The sequence below is a fragment of the Protopterus annectens genome, chromosome 2.part2 (genome assembly GCF_019279795.1).
Source record: "Protopterus annectens isolate FY-2018-M chromosome 2.part2, PAN1.0, whole genome shotgun sequence".
NCBI lineage: Eukaryota > Metazoa > Chordata > Ceratodontiformes > Protopteridae > Protopterus > Protopterus annectens.
The window spans coordinates 521,902,277-521,919,987 of NC_056730.1; the positions used below are offsets into that span (position 1 = coordinate 521,902,277).

Sequence of the window (17,711 nt, forward strand, 5' to 3'; positions counted from 1 at the left end):
ATTTCTGTTGTGAACCATTGCACACTCTCCTGACTGTGACATAAACACTGCACATCAGTGGGGGTAGGGCCTACCTGAAAATCCCCTCTGGCTGAAATAAGACAGTCTGTGCTTTCCTAATCCTCTTCATGGTTATGAGGATGTTCATAGTCAGATGGATGAGAGCCATCCAGCAAAGGGACATATCCATGGTACCCCCAAGATGTGATGACCTCAGGGTAAGAAGTAATGGTGAGCCTGGGAGCCAAAATCAGCAGTAGTTTTAAAAAAAGTAATTTTATTTACTGCAAAACATAACAAAAGGTATCCAGAATTTTACCAAGATTTTTTTATGTGCCCATATACTTACCTTCACCATCACACAGGCAGATAAGAGTTTAGTGATGTCCACTCCTCAGTTACTGTTTGTTAAAAAAAGGTCAAGCACTTTAATCAAGCCATTTACAATCAGCTAATCCAAACAGCTGACTGCTAATCTCTAGTAACCAATCCCATCCCATGATGCACTAACATATTTTGACTCTTAAAACTTCGCATATAATTGACATAGCTGGGTCTATATCATATAAGCGAATCACACAAATTGCGAATGCTCATATTATCGAACGTACTGGTACGTACAGTGAAGAATGGGATATTTGCCTTTTCCTCACTGTACGTACCGGTACGTACAGTGAAGAATGGGATATTTGCCTTTTCCTCACTGTAGTGCGATCTTTGAGTTGGAATACATATTTAGCGGGGGATGTGGGGAGCACAGCCCCCCACAATAGGAACTTCGAGGTTCAGTACATTTGATATTATGAGCGTTCGAAATTTGTGCAATTCACTCATATGATATAGACCCGACATAGCTAGCTGTCCCTTTTTGCCAGATTTGAGCCAGAAAAACAGAACTATGCTTTGGTGATGGTGAAAGTCTGCACAGCAGTGTCTGTGACTAATAAGCCTTGTAAATCCTATAGGATTTTTAGAAGTGAAGCATCCTTTCAGTCAATTCATACTGCAAGAAAGCATTGCAAGTCTCTTCTGTGTAACTAAAAATATTTTCACTTGCTGCACAGAGCTTTGTTAAATAATCCTAAAATGTTTTCTACTGGGTTAAATAGTTAATAATTCCTGGTCAGGCAACAAATATCCTTTTCCCACTGCTTACTCCTACCCCATATAGCCCATCATAATCCAGCACTGAGGACAGTCCTTGCTGGGTCACTGGTCAGGAATTACTTCTTTGTCAGAATTTAACATGTTTTTTCCTGTCATATCTCACAATCAAGGCTGTCTTGTTCATTTGATGCATACAGTGATGTAATACAATGAATATATAAGTTTGCTTGTCCCTGGAGCCTGCCAGTTCTTTTCACCTCTCATAGTTCGGCTTTCATTTGGAAGCCCTATGTTCATTTGCATAAGCATCAAGTTAAATATCCAAGTGGCAGTTACCAGTCAAGACCTACTCCAGCACTGCTTATATGGTCTTTGAGAAGATTATAATGCATGTAGCTGTCAAAAGTGCCAGAGAGTCAGTCCTGCTGTATGATGTCAAAAGTGAAAATTTTGCTAGGCCATTTTGCATAGATGGCGGTGATTAAGAGCTGCTTATGTAAACACAAAGGGAGGGTCCTCCTCATAGTCCCAGGCATGTGTAAGAGCACTGCTAGAGGGACAAGATCTTGAAGGCTGGATCCAGACTTGAATCTCCTTGTGGTAAGATTACTGTTAAGCCATCACCTCCACAAACACTCAAGATGGTGAATTTATCCTCAGCCTAAGCCTGATAGAATCTTTGTCTTGGTAGAAGAAGATCTCAGAGAAGGGGGAGGCATGCCTTTAGATCACATCTTCTAAGGTTAATCCTGTTGGTGGCAACCCTGATACTAGAGCTTCTTTTTTGTCATTAGGACATGGATAAGGGACAATCATTATTGGAGACTCCTTTCCTGGGACAATTTTGAAATTTTGTGTGCCAGCAGGCCTGGTTGAGAAGGATTCATCTGCTTTGATTGTCCTGAGGCTTGCACCTCAAGGCCTAGATGTCAAAGTTTTTTTTCCCTTTTGGGAGTATCTGACATGTATGTGGGATTGCACCATAAGGTAGTTTGATCTGAATCCTGCAATGGAACACCAGCATCTCCTCCTGCCACATTGCTTTTGACTAGTTTGCAGCCCTGTACTGGTCCCCAATCTTCCCCAGTGTCTCTTGTTTGCCTGCTATTTGTGCACCCTTGAGTGAGACTGTTTCTGCAGGTAGTAGGTGTAGATCAGAGTGTGTATGTTCCTTTAAGAGCTATTCCAGTCAGTGAGCTTGTGCATATAAGTACTGAGCACATGCAAGCAAGAGTGCCATTTTGTAGTGAGCAGCCAAGGTGTAAGCATGCATGTGTATAGTAGTCAGTTCATTTAAGTTTATTGTTACCGTTCTCCATCCTGATTTGTTTGTCTGTAATAAACTACTTAAATGAACATCCAGCCTCATTGTCTTATTCAATATACACAAGACGAGTGACAGAAGGATCATGGTTCTCCACTGATTCCAGAATCCTTTGAAAATTTGGAGGATCTCAGGACCACTATCTCTGAGACAGACAAGGATACAGAGGCTGCCCACTTATTTGCATAACTTCCTCCTGGCCCCCTTCTTTGGAAGTCTGCTCTGGTTGAGGAGGACCAGTTTAGACTGGTTTCTTGCCCCTGCTCCCCAGAATCACTGGAAGTGCCTAGTGGAGTCTTTAAAGTTGAAAGCTCGGGACTTGGGCATTCCTTTCATCTGAGATTGTCATTAGGTATTTTATTAGAATAAGTCGAAGACACCCTGATTCTGCCCCTCCTTTTATGAGATGTGCTTTTTGGCTAATTTGCCCAAGATTTGTTGGATGACCTTTAAAAGAGGAAATAAGCCGTCACATCTGAAGAAATCCTCCTTGCTTCCCCAGCCATTTCCATCCCTTCTTCTGTTAGTCATAGAAGATGAAGAGGCCTCCTTGGCATATAGAACAAGCCTTTGGGTGTCACATGATTTCTTAGTCTTTTTCCTTTTCAGTGCTGTTGGTCATTCAGGTTGTTGATTCCTTCAGTGGGTCCACTGCAGTCCTGATTACTTTCTGGGATTGCCAGCAAGGCAAAGGGGTTTAGAGTCCACTTTTGCATATAGAAACATTATGGCTAGTGGGTTTTAGTCATGGCCATCTACTGGATGTCATAGGTCCTCTTCTAGAAAAAAGCTTCAGTAGCAGATTAGATTTGGAGCTGTTATTCAGATTTAGATTGTAGTACTCAGAAGGGCTTGCAAGGGCTGTTTCAGGACTGGAGGAGAAGTGAGGGTTTTACTAATAGCTGTCAGTGCTGTCAAAAGTGGCAGAAAAGTTAAATTCATCCAGGAACTTGCCTACTTTTAACCGTCATATCTAGCATGTCTAGTTGATGATCACCCTCTTAGGGAATACCCCCTTGCTTCTGCAAGAGCAGTGAATGGTATTAATGAACACAGTGGATTCCTTCTGGCATATAGCTGTCTGGAGTCCAGACAGGAGACTCCTATGGTTCACTCAAGGTGCACATTATTTTTACTGCAAAGTTTTCACATTTGGATTTTCTTTCCCACCCACCACCAGTGTTGCTCATGGTGGCCAAAATCTGCAGTAGGTGGGTTTCCTAATTTTACTGTACCTTAACAACTAGGTCCTGATAGTTCTACCCTGGAACAGCTCTCCTGTGGGTACGCCCATGGATGCACTGCAGTCTGATACAGTCACCATAATCTGGGACAATACCTGTCTAACTGTGGCTCAGAGGAAGCCCTTCATCAGGATACAGTGAACCCTCTTCATTTATTGTTGTTTTTGCCATTGAAACTGGTCCAGAAGATTATAGGCTTAGCATCCTAGGTGAGAACACAATGTAGGATACAGCTCAGACACTCTTCAGTGATTTTTAGGTTTGATGGTTTCATTTGCATGCCTAAGGATGCAGGTGTCAGCAGAATGAGATTTTAGCAGTTTCAAAGTCACCATGTTCTCATGAACCTGCTGTTATTCTCCAACCCTTGTTACTCTGCCTGGAGTGGTGGATAATCCTCAAACCATCTATGGTAGTTCTTCCCTTCCATAGCCAAAGCCACTGCAGGTCGTAATGATGGATGCTTTGCTAGTGGGGTGTGGAACCAAACTCTGCTACCACACAATAAAAGAGTGCAGTCTCTCTGGAGAGGGAGCTTCACAACATTCATTTTTAATTCCAAGCAATGCTCGAGTCTGTCCACATCTAACACTCTGTTATGTGCTAGCTAAACAAGCAAAAAGGCACATAGTCGTACCTCTTAGGGAAGGAAGTGATTCTTGTGAGGCACTAAGGCATAAAGAAGGGCATTCTTCTCTTGGCAGTGCAGTTTTCCAGGGAAGTGAGTGAACTGATAGAGGCCCTACACCAGGCTTCCAGCCCTGTTCTAAAGCTCCATATTCAGAGGTTGTTTCTGGTCAGGGCCTTCCAGAAGTGGCGTATTCTTGTAATCAAATCTGTTTGCCAGCTGAAAGAACATTATTCCTTCCTTCTTCCTTTTTCATTTTATTGTGGTAGAGTAATGGGAAATACTGGTAGAAGCATTCTTACGTCATTGAGACAGGAGATTGATATATGCCTTTCTTCCATTTCTGCTCATTACTTACCTCACCTCAAATTATAAAGAAGTGTCAAAACACTTGTTCATCATCCATGCCAGTGAAGGATGTTGGTTTCCATTCTAAGGGCCCTAGCAATATATGAAACCCTCAGTAGCCTAGCTAAGGATGACCCCAGTATCTTGGGGAATTGGCCCTACCTACAGACTTGCCAGTTAATGTAGAATCACCTTCTGTCAGACTTGCTCTCAGTTGAATTAGACTAATAGAGGAAGCCTTCTACTCAACAGGCCTGTGCTTCTAGGTGGAAGGGATTCTTATTTTATGCTGAGTGGTACCCAGTATTGCTCTGACTGGTTAACTTATGTATGAGCCTGGTGTATCCCAGGTGCATGTATTATCTTGGTTTCTATTATTCCAAGGTCAAGGTGCATTTGTCAGTTATTTCTGTGCATCGAGATCTTGTGGGGGCATCATTGTGGACCAACACTGATTTGGCTTAGAGATTTCTTAAAGGAAGGCTGAATGTTCCTCTTATACTTGAGGAAACCATTATCTCCAGACTAGAAATTCATGACAGCAAGGCTTGCTTACATGTGTTAGCTCAGTGGCTTTGAAATTAATTTTTGGTCAACTTTTCTGTTATTCCCCTTGTGTAGGGAATCATCTCTGACCTTTCAGAAGGATAGGGTATCCTTCAGAACATCCAGTGCTTATTCCTAAAAGAGGGTTAGAAAGTCTTCCTGAATTCATCTGTTCCTTGCAGTGGCAGAAACTAGTGTGAGAGGGTCCTACACATACTAGTCATGCACTGTCAGCTCATGTACTACCTGAGGAAGGTAGAGGAATTGTCAAAGATGGACCAAAAACTGCACATCTCCTCTTTGTGGAAGGAACAGCTTGTAGTTGTACAGGAAAGACTTAAGTGGGTTACTAACTATTTTTTTGCCTTCATTTCAGCAATTGTCCATTAATTCTATGGTCATAACCCACTCCGTATTGGAGTGGCTTCTTCCAGTGTTTTCCTCAAGAAATTTTCTATTGCAGACATTTGTGCAGTGGTCACTTAATTCTCGGTACACAACACTACTGAATATCACTGCGTCTGTCATGACTTATTGAGACAGGCTATTTTTTCGAAAGTCTTTTCTTCAGGACTTAGTCATCCAAGCTGTTGATTTAGGGCAGGCCTCTTGCTGCCCCACTTCTGAAATACTGCTTGGTACTCAGCCCAGCCACAGAGGGTCCTCAGTATTACTTTGATAGATTAAGAGCATATCTGTAAAATCTACTGGACACCCCTCCTTCAGTGGTCCAGAGTCCCCCCACCATGTCTGTTCTGATAAGTGGTCCTGATGACAGCAGCTTCTGCTGAACTTCTATGCATCTCTTGCAAGTATGTATTCTTATATTACTTATTTAGTGAATTTTTGTCTGCAGTACCCTGTAGTCTGCCGTTATGATAAGGAGTGATCCATAAAGAAATTTTAGTCCTTAGGAATGAGAATAAACTTTTATTCCTCGTTACCATAATAATTGTAATGAGGGGAGTTGTTATGCAAGTTCTCATTGGCAACAGCTCAACAGCATTGCAGGGTGGGCGTGAAAACTTTTGATGGTGATAGTAAGTTTGCCTGTTCCAAAGAGGATTCTGTTATTGGTAGTTTTTTTTTCCCCTTGTAGTGCAACAAAGGAGTTTTCTTCCCTCCCTCTCTCCCTCACTGCACGACTATGCTGCTCTGCAATGTTTGCCAATCAGCATAAAAGTATGGAAGGTTTAGAAGCTTTGCATAGATTACACTGTTGGAACTAACCAGCACTATGGTTTCATTTTTTGAATGGCATACAATTGTGCAAGGGGGGACATTTACATAGGCACTACATGCATGAAGTATAGTACTTACACAATGAGGCAGAACACTGTAAATCTTAAATATTACATTTTGTTTTTTGCACGTACCAGGATAAATTTGGCAGATAGTAAAGCTTAATATTTCTATCAAAATATTGTAATTTACACATGTATCAAATATATCAATATGTTTAGTATAGGTAACAAATAATACATGGCAGCTATAAGATGAAGTGGGTACCATATCAAGAATTTATCTCACCGAGTAGTCTGCACTTCCTAATTCTGTATCATGACCTTTAATATACATCCTTTTGGTTTGCTTGTTTGTAAAAAAAAGATTAAAATTTATGTGAAATCCAAGTAGTCTATAAATCTATTTTCCATATTGCTAAATAAAATGTTGGTAGAATTTTTTTTTTTTATAAACTAAGTTCAAATGCAGTTTTTTTTAACAAAGTAGAATATCAAAAAACACCAGCTACTAAAAAAAAACGCCTCCAAAGGTGAAACAAAATGAACAACACTATAAAAATCACCAAAAGAAGTAACACCAGGAGTGAACGTAGAAAAAATACTTTAATTTCCACAAGTTACACAGGTTAAAAAACACAAATGTAGACTTTGCACTTAAGGTCCAGCTTTACAGCAAATTCCAAACAGCAAAAAGAGACGATCTGGACCACCAGGCTGATAAAAAAACAGTAGTTTAATAAAATGCAGTAGGTAAAATGCAGTAGGTTAGTGCTTTCAGGTTTGAAAAAAAACCCTTCTTCAGACAACATACAAAAGTTATGAATACCTTTTAAAGTACATAACAAGCAATCAAAGACTCAGTAAAAAGCCCTCCTCTCTTTTAAAAAAGGTTTGATAAGAATGATACCATTCAGGCCAGGTGCTCTATGAACACCCAGACTGATTATCCATCTAGTTTCACTGCATTCTGTTATATTTCTCAAATCACCCCCCTCCTGGTTGGATGAATAACCTGCAAAACCGTAAAAGAAAATACGTGCCCAGGGTACTGCTTTACATGTTGATACAGGGCATTATGTATATTGGCTGTATGTATAGCTGACATATGTTGTATCACCCTGTCTTTCAGTCTACAATTCGTTTTAATGGACAACTGGTTAGGCTAAAAAGGTAGGTATTAGAAATATCATTGGTAACAATTGTAGAATTTTGGGGTGCATAGTGACTTTATTTCTTCTTTGGGTTCAGGACCACATTTTATTAATAATAGGGCAAAAAATTCCAAGGAATTATTGGAAAAGGTTGACAGAAATTTTGAGACTAGGGGTACCGAAGGTACTTTTAAGTGCCTTAATTGTAGTTTTTGTAGATAGATTCATGAGCACCTTTTTGAGGTTAGTGTTAGTGGAAGAATTTGGCCGGTGCCTGTTTTTTCACTTGTGCTTCCACCTTTGTGATTTATTTGGCTAAGTGTGCATTGTGCACCGCGTTCTACATAGGTAAAATTAAAAGACAATTGAAAAAAAGAATGCATGAACATTATGCCATCAGAAGTAACAATGTTGATAATGCTTGTCAGGCATGGCCTTTTATTTAAGGGGCACACAAAGTTTTATTTCACTGTCATTGACAACATTTCCACTAATTTTAATCGAGACAGGAACTCAGAGTTGAACTACAGAGATGTTTGGTGGCAAGTATTATTTAATGCTTGCAATGCACCAGGCTTAAATGCTGGAGTTATTATAAAGAAGTTTTACAAAGAAAATGTTTATGACAAATGTAAATGAAAATGACATATATCACGTATTTACATTTATCTTTATATTTAATTATTTTTTTATTTTTTATTGATTTGGGTGTTTAAAGTTTTTATATAAGTGTGCATATTTTTTAAAATAAGGAACTGTTGGTATTTTCTGAATGTATTTAGCTAAGTGTACATTTGACTGATATTTAATTGATAGGAATTTAAAATGGCTTTGGTATACAAGTTTATCTGTTCTGAGGAAGGCCTTCTGGTAAGGTCGAAAGCACTTAACCTGTGTAACTTGTGGGGAAATTAAAGTCTTTTTCTACGTTCACTCCTACTTCTTTTTGGTGATTTTTATAGTTTTTTTTCCAGACAAAATATCATTTTACCCATTTCTATTTTTTTAATATTTGCTACATTTTGTCATGTATGCAGTCTTTCTTTTAGTCTCCTGCTCATACCTCTTAACTTTTGAGGTTGGGAGGGTGGCCTAATGGTTAAGGTGTTTGCCTTACAAACACAAGGTGCAGGGTTTGAGTCTCACAAGGGATAATTGACTAGGCTTAAAATGGCTCGCAAGGGCAGTTAGCCTAGTACTAACCTATGAACACTTCCCAAGGTTCTGTATCCCCATGACAGTCTATGTGCTCTGAAACAGGTCTATTTAATAAAATCTAGGGGGAGCAACAGTGAGTCTGTACGCAAGTCATAATGGTTGGGGGTATATGCATGTCACGTCTTTTACTAATTCACTCATTTCCCTTTTTACTTGTTGTAATGATAGACTTAGCAAACTTGTGATTTCCTTATAAGGTAATTACATAAACTGTTACCATTACTCCGGAAACATAGCTGTCAGGTATGTAAGAGGATTAAGGCTCTGAGCTGTTGTCAAGCTGATTCCTGTAGTCCATGGTGTAGAGTTTGATTCCTTCCACCTCTGTTTGCCTACTGTGTGACTTTGAGCAAGTCACTTAACCAGATAGCATTCCTGGACCACCTGTGAAAAGAAACACTTATGTGCAGTGGGTGTTCCCATTTAAAAGAATAAAATAAAAAATGGATGGAATGATATATTGATATTATAGGATGGAAGATTAAGGGATTTATACTCTAATGTAAGGCATAACCTGTCCTGCTTTCGCATATAGTAAGTACACAGTGAGGTGGTATTCTGAATGTCTAGCATGTATGAAAATGTAGGCGAGAGTTCATTTTCATGAAACTGTGTCACAGTTCACAGCATCTTCTTTCATGGTCCTTATTGTGTGTTTCTCTCTGTCAGTAGGCAGTTCTGCCTTTCCCTTGTCATATGTTTCTGGGGCAATTGGGATACTGCATGTGGTGTATTTTTTGCAGCACAAACTTGTTTGTCAGCTTCCAACTGTATTCTTTCCTTTGGAACAGTCCTTACTCATGTCAGCATAAGCTGTTCTTTACAATACATTGATACATTTTCAAGGATCCTGCCTAGCTATAGGCAGCTTTTAAGAGATGCATGTTATAAACTCGTAGAAAATAATGACATATTAATCATGCCTGAGAGCATGCATATCACTGTTGTGCATTCCATGCCTTTGGGGAAGTAATATCCATTAAAAAGGGATGCATCTATAACATGATAAATTGACTAGAACTAAATTACTTGTCTAACTGGTAGCAGGTAAGATCCAAAAGCCAAAAAGGCACAACTTCACTGAGAAGAGGAATCCTTACATTATGCTTGTGCACTAGCGGACCTGTCAGCCAGGTAAGATAGTAAGGGTACATGTGGTTACAGAAATTATCAAGGCTGAAAAATGCATTCCATTGATCGTTGTTCTCTTTACATTCCTAATTGTTGTGAGATATTGTCTAAAATATTATTTGCATACTGTTGCTGCATTTCATTTCTCTCGCCCATTATTACGTTTCCCTTATTTTATTCTTGGTATATTTCATTAGTTAATTATGCATATTTTTTTTTACTAGGTCCTTTATGCTCTTTTGCATACTTACATCTTCCATCCAAATGGTCTTAGCAGCCCATTTGCTCCACCTTATTGGACTGACTGTTGCACCCCCACATGCCCTATTTCTTCACTTTCCAGATATTAGGCTTTCAGTGGATTGCCATCTGTCACTGGCTAGTTTTAGAGGTTGTAGCTAAAATGCAGGGTAGCCATCATTTAGCTGTTCTAACATTTGTATACAGTCTAGCCCACCACCTTACCTGCGTAACACATATGCACCCGAGACAGGACATGCACACAGCCTTACACGTCAATGCCACTGGGTATATGCACAAAACAGCAAAAGTGCATCTGCATTGCTTGGTCTGGACAAACCTATACCGTGACCCAGTGTGCTGTCTGTGCTAGGTGCTAGTGCATCCACAAAGCAGACTTTTTTCCTCCCCAACTCAGTGAAGAGCAAATCGGTGTTTGCTAATAAATTTCACCTCCCCTGGAAGACTTGTCCATTGTTCACCATGGTAGATCAAACTGGAATAGCTAGTTTATAATTAAAGTTTCATTTGTCTATGCTGTGGACCTGCTCAGCAGGTAATGTTAGTGAAATATAGCCAGTCTTTTCTTATTCATAAGGCAGCAGTTAGTACATTTGACCTGGTGGTGGTGTTGGTGTGAAGCTTTCGTTTAAATTAAAGTATAAACTGCAGGTTGTAGTCAGCTGTCTGGACAGACTGCTGCCCACAATATAGGGCAAGGTAATCAGAAGTGTACAACAAAGTGAACACCTTAATGTTCATTGGTTCATACTAGGCTATCTGCCCTAGGGCATTTATAAGCCTAGCCAGAGTGTGTTTGGCTTTCACCACCCATTTTAAATTAATTTTGCTATGCCCTTTTTCGAGGTTAGTATACTGTGCCTCTGTCTAACAGTGACACAAAAGTGATACCCGGGGTAAACCTACGATCTCCCATCCACTCATCAAGATTCCTCTTGAAGAGAGTCAATGAGGGACTCTGCCTAACCTGGACTGGGATTTTATTCCAGAGTGAAGGGAGCCTCTGGGTTATGAATCTGTCCCTCCAGCATGTCCTATTTATTTCACTGCTGAGGTTCAAGTCTCTCGAGTGCGTAGCTCGATGGGATTTGGATTTTCTGAGGTGCAGCATGTTCATTAATTCCGGGTTGGACATGGCTTTATACGTCAGGCACAGATCGCCTCTGAGCAGGCGGTATGCCACTGAGTAGAGCTGGAGTTTCTTTAACCGGGCAGCATATGGCATCTGTTTGAGCCCTTTGATCCTCTTGGTGAGGTACTTTTGGGGTCTTTCCAGTTGCTGCAGGTGTCTGGTAAGGTACATCCCAAAAGGGGCATTGTACTCCATTATGGGCCTGATGAGGGATGAGTAAAGAGGCACGATGACCTCCCCGATCTAGATGTGAATCCCTTCATGATTAGGTGGGCTATATAAAATGTTTTTCTAACCACTTTGGCCACGTGGTTGTCAAATGAGAGATTGCTATCAACTTGGGTCCCCAGGTCCCTAATTACTTCTTCTGTACTTAATGGATTACCACCTATGTGGTAATTTGTGGGCACTTTGTTTTTGCCAAAGGGGTTGACTATACACTTTTGGCGTTAGCTTGAGGCCATGGCTCTGGCACCAGTTGTCTGTTTCTATGAGGCCCTTTTGGAGGATGCTTGTGTCGGCTGGAGAGTCGATTATGGCGCCCAATTTGCAGTCGCTCTGGAACTTGGTCAGCCACAGTCCTTCCATGTTGGCCTGTACCTCCGAGAAATATATACCGAACAAGAGAGGTCCCAGGACTGAGCCTTGTGGGATGCCACTTGTAACTGGTTTTGAGTCTGACATGGCTCCAGCAATTCTAACCATGTGGGTTCTGTCCTTGAGCCAGTTTGCAACCCATCTAGTGACATAGGGGTTTATATTTAAGCTGGTGAGCTTATCTATAATGCCCGAGTGGGGTATTGTATTGAAGGCTTTTGCGAGGTCCAGGTAGGCTGTGTGGACCACCTTCCCCTCGTCAATGGCCTTGGTGACTGTTTCAAAGAAATTGACCAGGTTTAAGAGGCAAGATCTGCCCTTAACAAAGCCGAACTCGGTAGGATCCAGTGTCTGTAGGTCCCCAATATCTTTATTTATGAGGTCCATGATGATCCTTTCCATAGCTTTGCAGACCAAGCTAGTCAGGCTTATAGGGCGATAGTTTCCAGGATCCAGTGAGGCACCACCTTTGTGGAGAAGGACCACTGTTGCTGTACGCCACTCTTTGGGTACATATCCTGTAGTAAGGCTTTGATTGAACAGTAGTTTTATGTTTGGGTTTGGCTCTTCTTGGAGTTCATGTAGGACGCAGCCCGGGACACCGTCTGGTCCCATTGATGCTGTGTTTTTTGCTTTGGAGAGGGCGGCTCTTACCTGAGCATCTGAGATGTCAGGGGGGCAGCACTCTGCTGGGATAGATATTTGCCCTTTTGGTGGGGAGTGGGAGGGAGAAGTTTGCACTGAACCTGTCAGCTAGGATGTTGGCAATGTCTGTGGGTTCGATGTATTTTTTTTTTTTTTTTTGTCATTTTGGAGTAATTCTGAGCATATCTCTAAAGCTTGTAAAGATTTAATTACATTACTCTTACCCATCATTCCACATAGCCTTTAAATATGTGCCAGTGTCATGGTAAAAATACCTGCTGCGTACAAAAAATAAGTTTACATATAGTCTTCTTCAACAGTAATATGAAGTATAGAAACAGTTAAAATAGTTGTTTAATAATATGACTGCATTCAGAGTGGTGTCTTGAAAGCATGATCAAAAGGGGAAGAAACTCCAAATGTCTATAATGTCTTGGGGGGGGGGGGGGGTATTGTAATTTGACAAGCACAAACAGCATGAGAATATTGATATGTTAGTGTCCCTGTCTTCACAGGAGTTGGTTTGAGTTATTAAAGCCCATGGTGTGGACAGCTTCCTGACCCTGTAAGAATTCCTTAGCAGTAATGAGATGTGGCCCAAAGGCTAGGATTGAATACTTTGTAGTGCATGCAAGGCCAACTCCTCCATACTGTTTAAAACTCAGCACCTGCTTATGCACGATTTCTTCAGCTTTTGTAACTTCATTGGAAAACAAAAACACAGGCATGTGCTTACTGTTAAAGGCATGGGTTTAATACTCAGCAGCATTTGTAAGAGTAGCAAAATGTAGTTGCAGATTCTAAAACAAAAAAAAAATTCTGCGACAAATATTTTGCAAGTGACTCTCATGCACCATTTGGCTGTATTTATTTTTCATACCAAAGTCTGGGACCATTTTGCAACCAGCATCTGTGTATTAACATGGGTATGCTTTCTAATTAAAAGTTAAGAGGAACTGTATTAACTGGAATGTATTAGCAGGAGTCTGTTATCAATATTTTTATTGCATTTACATTGGAGTTTTGTGAAAATGTTTCAGATGGATGTTTTCTTCTAAAGTAGTGTGATTCATTTGTTCTGTTTGGGCAACATTATGTTAACATTTTGTGGGACTTTACTTCCCGGGTCTCCAGAGAAAATTGGCCTTGACTCAAATGGCCAGTAGGTGACTAGATCTGAGCAATGTTCAAAGATCCTACAACATGAAACTTCCCCTTGTTACTTGGGATTCCCCAAGCATGCCTTAAGCTATTGGACAGAGCACTATGTTATTGTGTAGATGATTTGTAATAATGCACCCTTGTCCTTATGTTGAACATTAAACTAGAGTAAATTTAAGGATACATTTGGAGGTATATAGTGCATTGAACATGTTTTTCCATAGTATAAGCTTCTCAGCTATGGAAAGTGTCCTGTATTGTTAATTCTATTTAAAACTGAATTTGTTTTGGCAAATGCTGCTTTATACATGACATGCTGTGTTTTGTGTGTGTACGTATATGCACATGTAAGTGGCAATGTTATTAATTGCTTAATTTGGGCATTTATTGTACTCTACATTCAAAGTAGTTTCACTGTACCTGTTCTCATTTTGCATCACCTTAGCTAAACATGGTTTCATTGTTTTTTCTTCTTGACTGTCATTTCCTAGCTTGGATCATGCCTGCAAATTCTGAATTGAAACCAGTAAATCCACAGTAGCGTTTCAATTAGTAAACAAGTAAAACATTACTGCAGTGGGACTGTATGGTTTTGTAATAGTTTTACCTCTGGTAAATCCAAGCAACATTGTCTCCTGGCTAAAAACTTTAGTATTTCACATCCAACTTGCTGCTAAAACTCTGCCAGTATAGCTAGAATTAGCTAGAAACTGAAATTAATTATAAATTATTTCTTTTGTACAGGTGTATTGGCATTCTAGTGCGCACATCCTTGGAGAAGCCATGGAAGGGTATTATGGTGGCTTTTTGTGTTATGGTCCACCCATTGAAAACGGATTTTACTATGACATGTTCCTTGAAGATAGGTAAGAAAATGACTGTGCATCTGCATAACAGCATGTATTGATATTGCTACATATTTTTAGGAATAGAACAAAATGTAAAATATCTAAAATTAATAAACTTAAACATTAAAGGATATAAAGTTGAGAATTTTAGCAAGCTGGCAAAGTATAGGCTATTTGCATGATTCTTTCATATGTAGTGCGAATCTGGTCATGTAATTAAAAGATATATTTCCAAATCATATCACAAATGGATAGATTTAAATAAAATTTAAATGTGAAAATAAGTATATAGAAAGTCAGACTAGTGGCATACATGAGTAAGCTGACTGCAATCTAGAAATGGCAGCAGTAAAACCTGACAGATTTCACATGGGCTAGTGTGTATGTGCGTACACACAGGCACACACACACACACACACACACAAATATACACACTCATGCAGATACACATTCTTACTGTCTTCTGTGTTTAACTGTGGGTGCTTGTGTGGTGATATAAATCACTGTTTCAGATATCCTTACATAGCACTGTTGCAGTATCCTTTACTAGAGAGTAGTACAAAGAGTATCGTTATATAAAACAGAAGATTACAGAGCGAGGTGTGATGCTGGGCTCATATTTATAACGAGAACAGTAAAAATAACTGGTTACAGTCTGAAGAAAGCAAGGCTATTCCACCTGCCAGTCCAAGAACTCTTCATTGCTGAGGTACTTGGATATTTATTGGTTTGATCCCTGAAGCTGCGTTTTGGTTGTATTTCAAAAGAAAAAAACAAAAAACCAAACATGTTTCCCCTCCTTCCAAAGATCCACAGCGTGAATGGCCGGATTTTATCCAGGGGCTATTGAATGCGTTGATGGCTTTGAAGCATCCCCAAGGAGTTTCTGCTTCCCCTTGGCCCTGTACCTCACTCAAGAAGCCCAGAGAGCATGACTCCTCTGAAGAGGACTTGGATTCTGGGAGAGAGTCTTTGGCATATTCCAGTCAGAACTCATCTACCTTGGATTATGGCTCAGAGGAGGAAAATTCTATTAGCCCAGACTCTCCCTTTGAAGAGCTATTTCTTGTCTGATGAAATTTTTTAAATGAGACTGTTCTCAGGTTTCTGACATTCAAAAAATGTAGTATGAGCTCTTCCAAATGGAGTCAGTAAGCCCTCTGCTGTCTTTCCTGTCTTGGCTGTCCTTTTGGATACCTTTTCCATCAGCTTCTGTGGCCCAGGTTCTCAACCTGCAGCCCCTAAGAAACCTGACAGATTTTATGAAGTTCTTGAGGACTGTTTTACTGCTACTTTAAGTGATGTTTTACTGCTACTTTAAGTGATTTCTGCATTTTACACTGTTTATTGCACTTTAAGTTACTAATTGTTGCAAATTGTTTCTGTAGGCTACACACTAAAGTGCGCTAGCCGATTTACAGCATTTATAGCATTTACTGTCTTTTTTTCCTTGTCTCTGTAAAAAAACAAAAAAAAACAAAAAATCTCTTGTTTTCCCGCCTTACTGAACTAGAGTAGTCCAGTTTCAGAGTTGCTGATCCCTGGGCTTTGTTTTTAGTTCCTGTTACTGATCCATTGCCTTATTAGGGAGGAGGGAAGTTTCTTTGCTTACCAGTGGGAGTGGGAAGCACTGAGCAGCCTTTCTGTCCGATTTGGTGAAGTTTCAGCCAGAAACTAGTAGTCCATTGGTCGTTTTGGGCCAATTCCTAGCTCCTTTCAGCCCCCTGCTATAAAACACACTAAACACGCGTTTTCCAGCTTGTACCAACTCAGCACAGATCCTCGTGGTGGCCTGCAGAGTGATCCAAGCAGCAGAGAGCTAAAAGAGTGACTTTCTACCAGATATAAGTATTTTTTGTGGCTTTCCCACAGTTATTAAGCTAGCGACTGCATTTCGCCTGTTTTACTGCTACTTTGTGATTTCTGCATTTTACACTGTTTATTGCACTTTAAGTTACTAATTGTTTCAAATTGTTTCTGTAGGCTACACACTAAAGTGCGCTAGCCGATTTACAGCATTTATAGCATTTACTGTCTGTTTTTTCCTTGTCTCTGTAATAAAACAAAAAAATCTCTTGTTTTCCGCCTTACTGAACTAGAGTAGTCCAGTTTCAGAGTTGCTGATCCCTGGGCTTTGTTTTTAGTTCCTGTTACTGATCCATTGCCTTATTAGGAAGGAGGGAAGTTTCTTTGCTTACCAGTGGGAGTGGGAAGCACTGAGTGGCCTTTTTGTCCGATTTGGTGAAGTTTCAGCCAGAAACTAGTAGTCCATTAGTCGTTTTGGGCCAATTCCTAGCTCCCTTCAGCCCCTGTTATAAAACACGCTAAATGCGCTGTAAGCTGATTTAGCTGAGTTACCACTGTTGCACACAAGAGCAGCGGCGGTTAAACAAGGTTAAACTATTTGGGCCATCTAAATTCCACTCTTCCAATTTTCCCTTAGAACTACCTTCCTCGAGCTGTACTGCTGATCTAACCAGCATATCCTATAACTGAAAAGTTCATCTCTACTTGATTCCCAAGTAGACTATTCTCTATCTGTAAAGCCTAGCACTTACTCCTACAGTACTTGCACCTTGATAAAGCACTCTTATTATAGATAGTACCCCACCAGTCTAAAACCCACTGCCCCGGAGTCCTTTGAAAGTCACTTTATCTACTACTTCTAGTATGTCGGATCAGTTGCTAGTGTCCTCTCCAGCTCAACTGGTGAACCTGGGAATATTGAGGCAATGTTACAATTGCCTCATGTACACAGACAATCCTCTCCTTCTCCCACAAAACACAAATACATGCGAGAGATGCAACTATACGGCCAAACTGGAGGCTGAGCTCTCTCAACATAGGACTGGCAAGACCAGACAGGAGGAGAAGGTAACCACACACAATACATACCCAGTCACACATGGTACCATCACAACTTCAAATCATACACATACTCACACAAAGACATACTGGAGGCTCTGATCAAAAATTTACCAAAACAGCAGAGGCCACCAAAGCAGACACCCAAACAACTACCACCTCACGACCCAACACATGCAACACATAGACCACACAGTCAGAGTGTCAAACAGTCACAGCCCTTAAGGCCAAACAAAATGCCAGACACACTTGTCATTGGTG

General features: G+C 40.4%; 1 protein-coding gene across 1 annotated transcript in view; it reads left to right on the top strand.

Annotated features, from left to right (window-relative positions):
- The window catches only part of LOC122795693 (threonine--tRNA ligase 1, cytoplasmic-like), an 846,051-nt gene that overhangs the window by 149,003 nt on the left and 679,337 nt on the right, over positions 1 to 17,711 (top strand). The window contains exon 4 of the mRNA XM_044063990.1: positions 14,482 to 14,603. Coding sequence (XP_043919925.1) covers positions 14,482 to 14,603 — 122 coding nt within the window. The remainder of the gene's footprint in view (positions 1 to 14,481; positions 14,604 to 17,711) is intronic.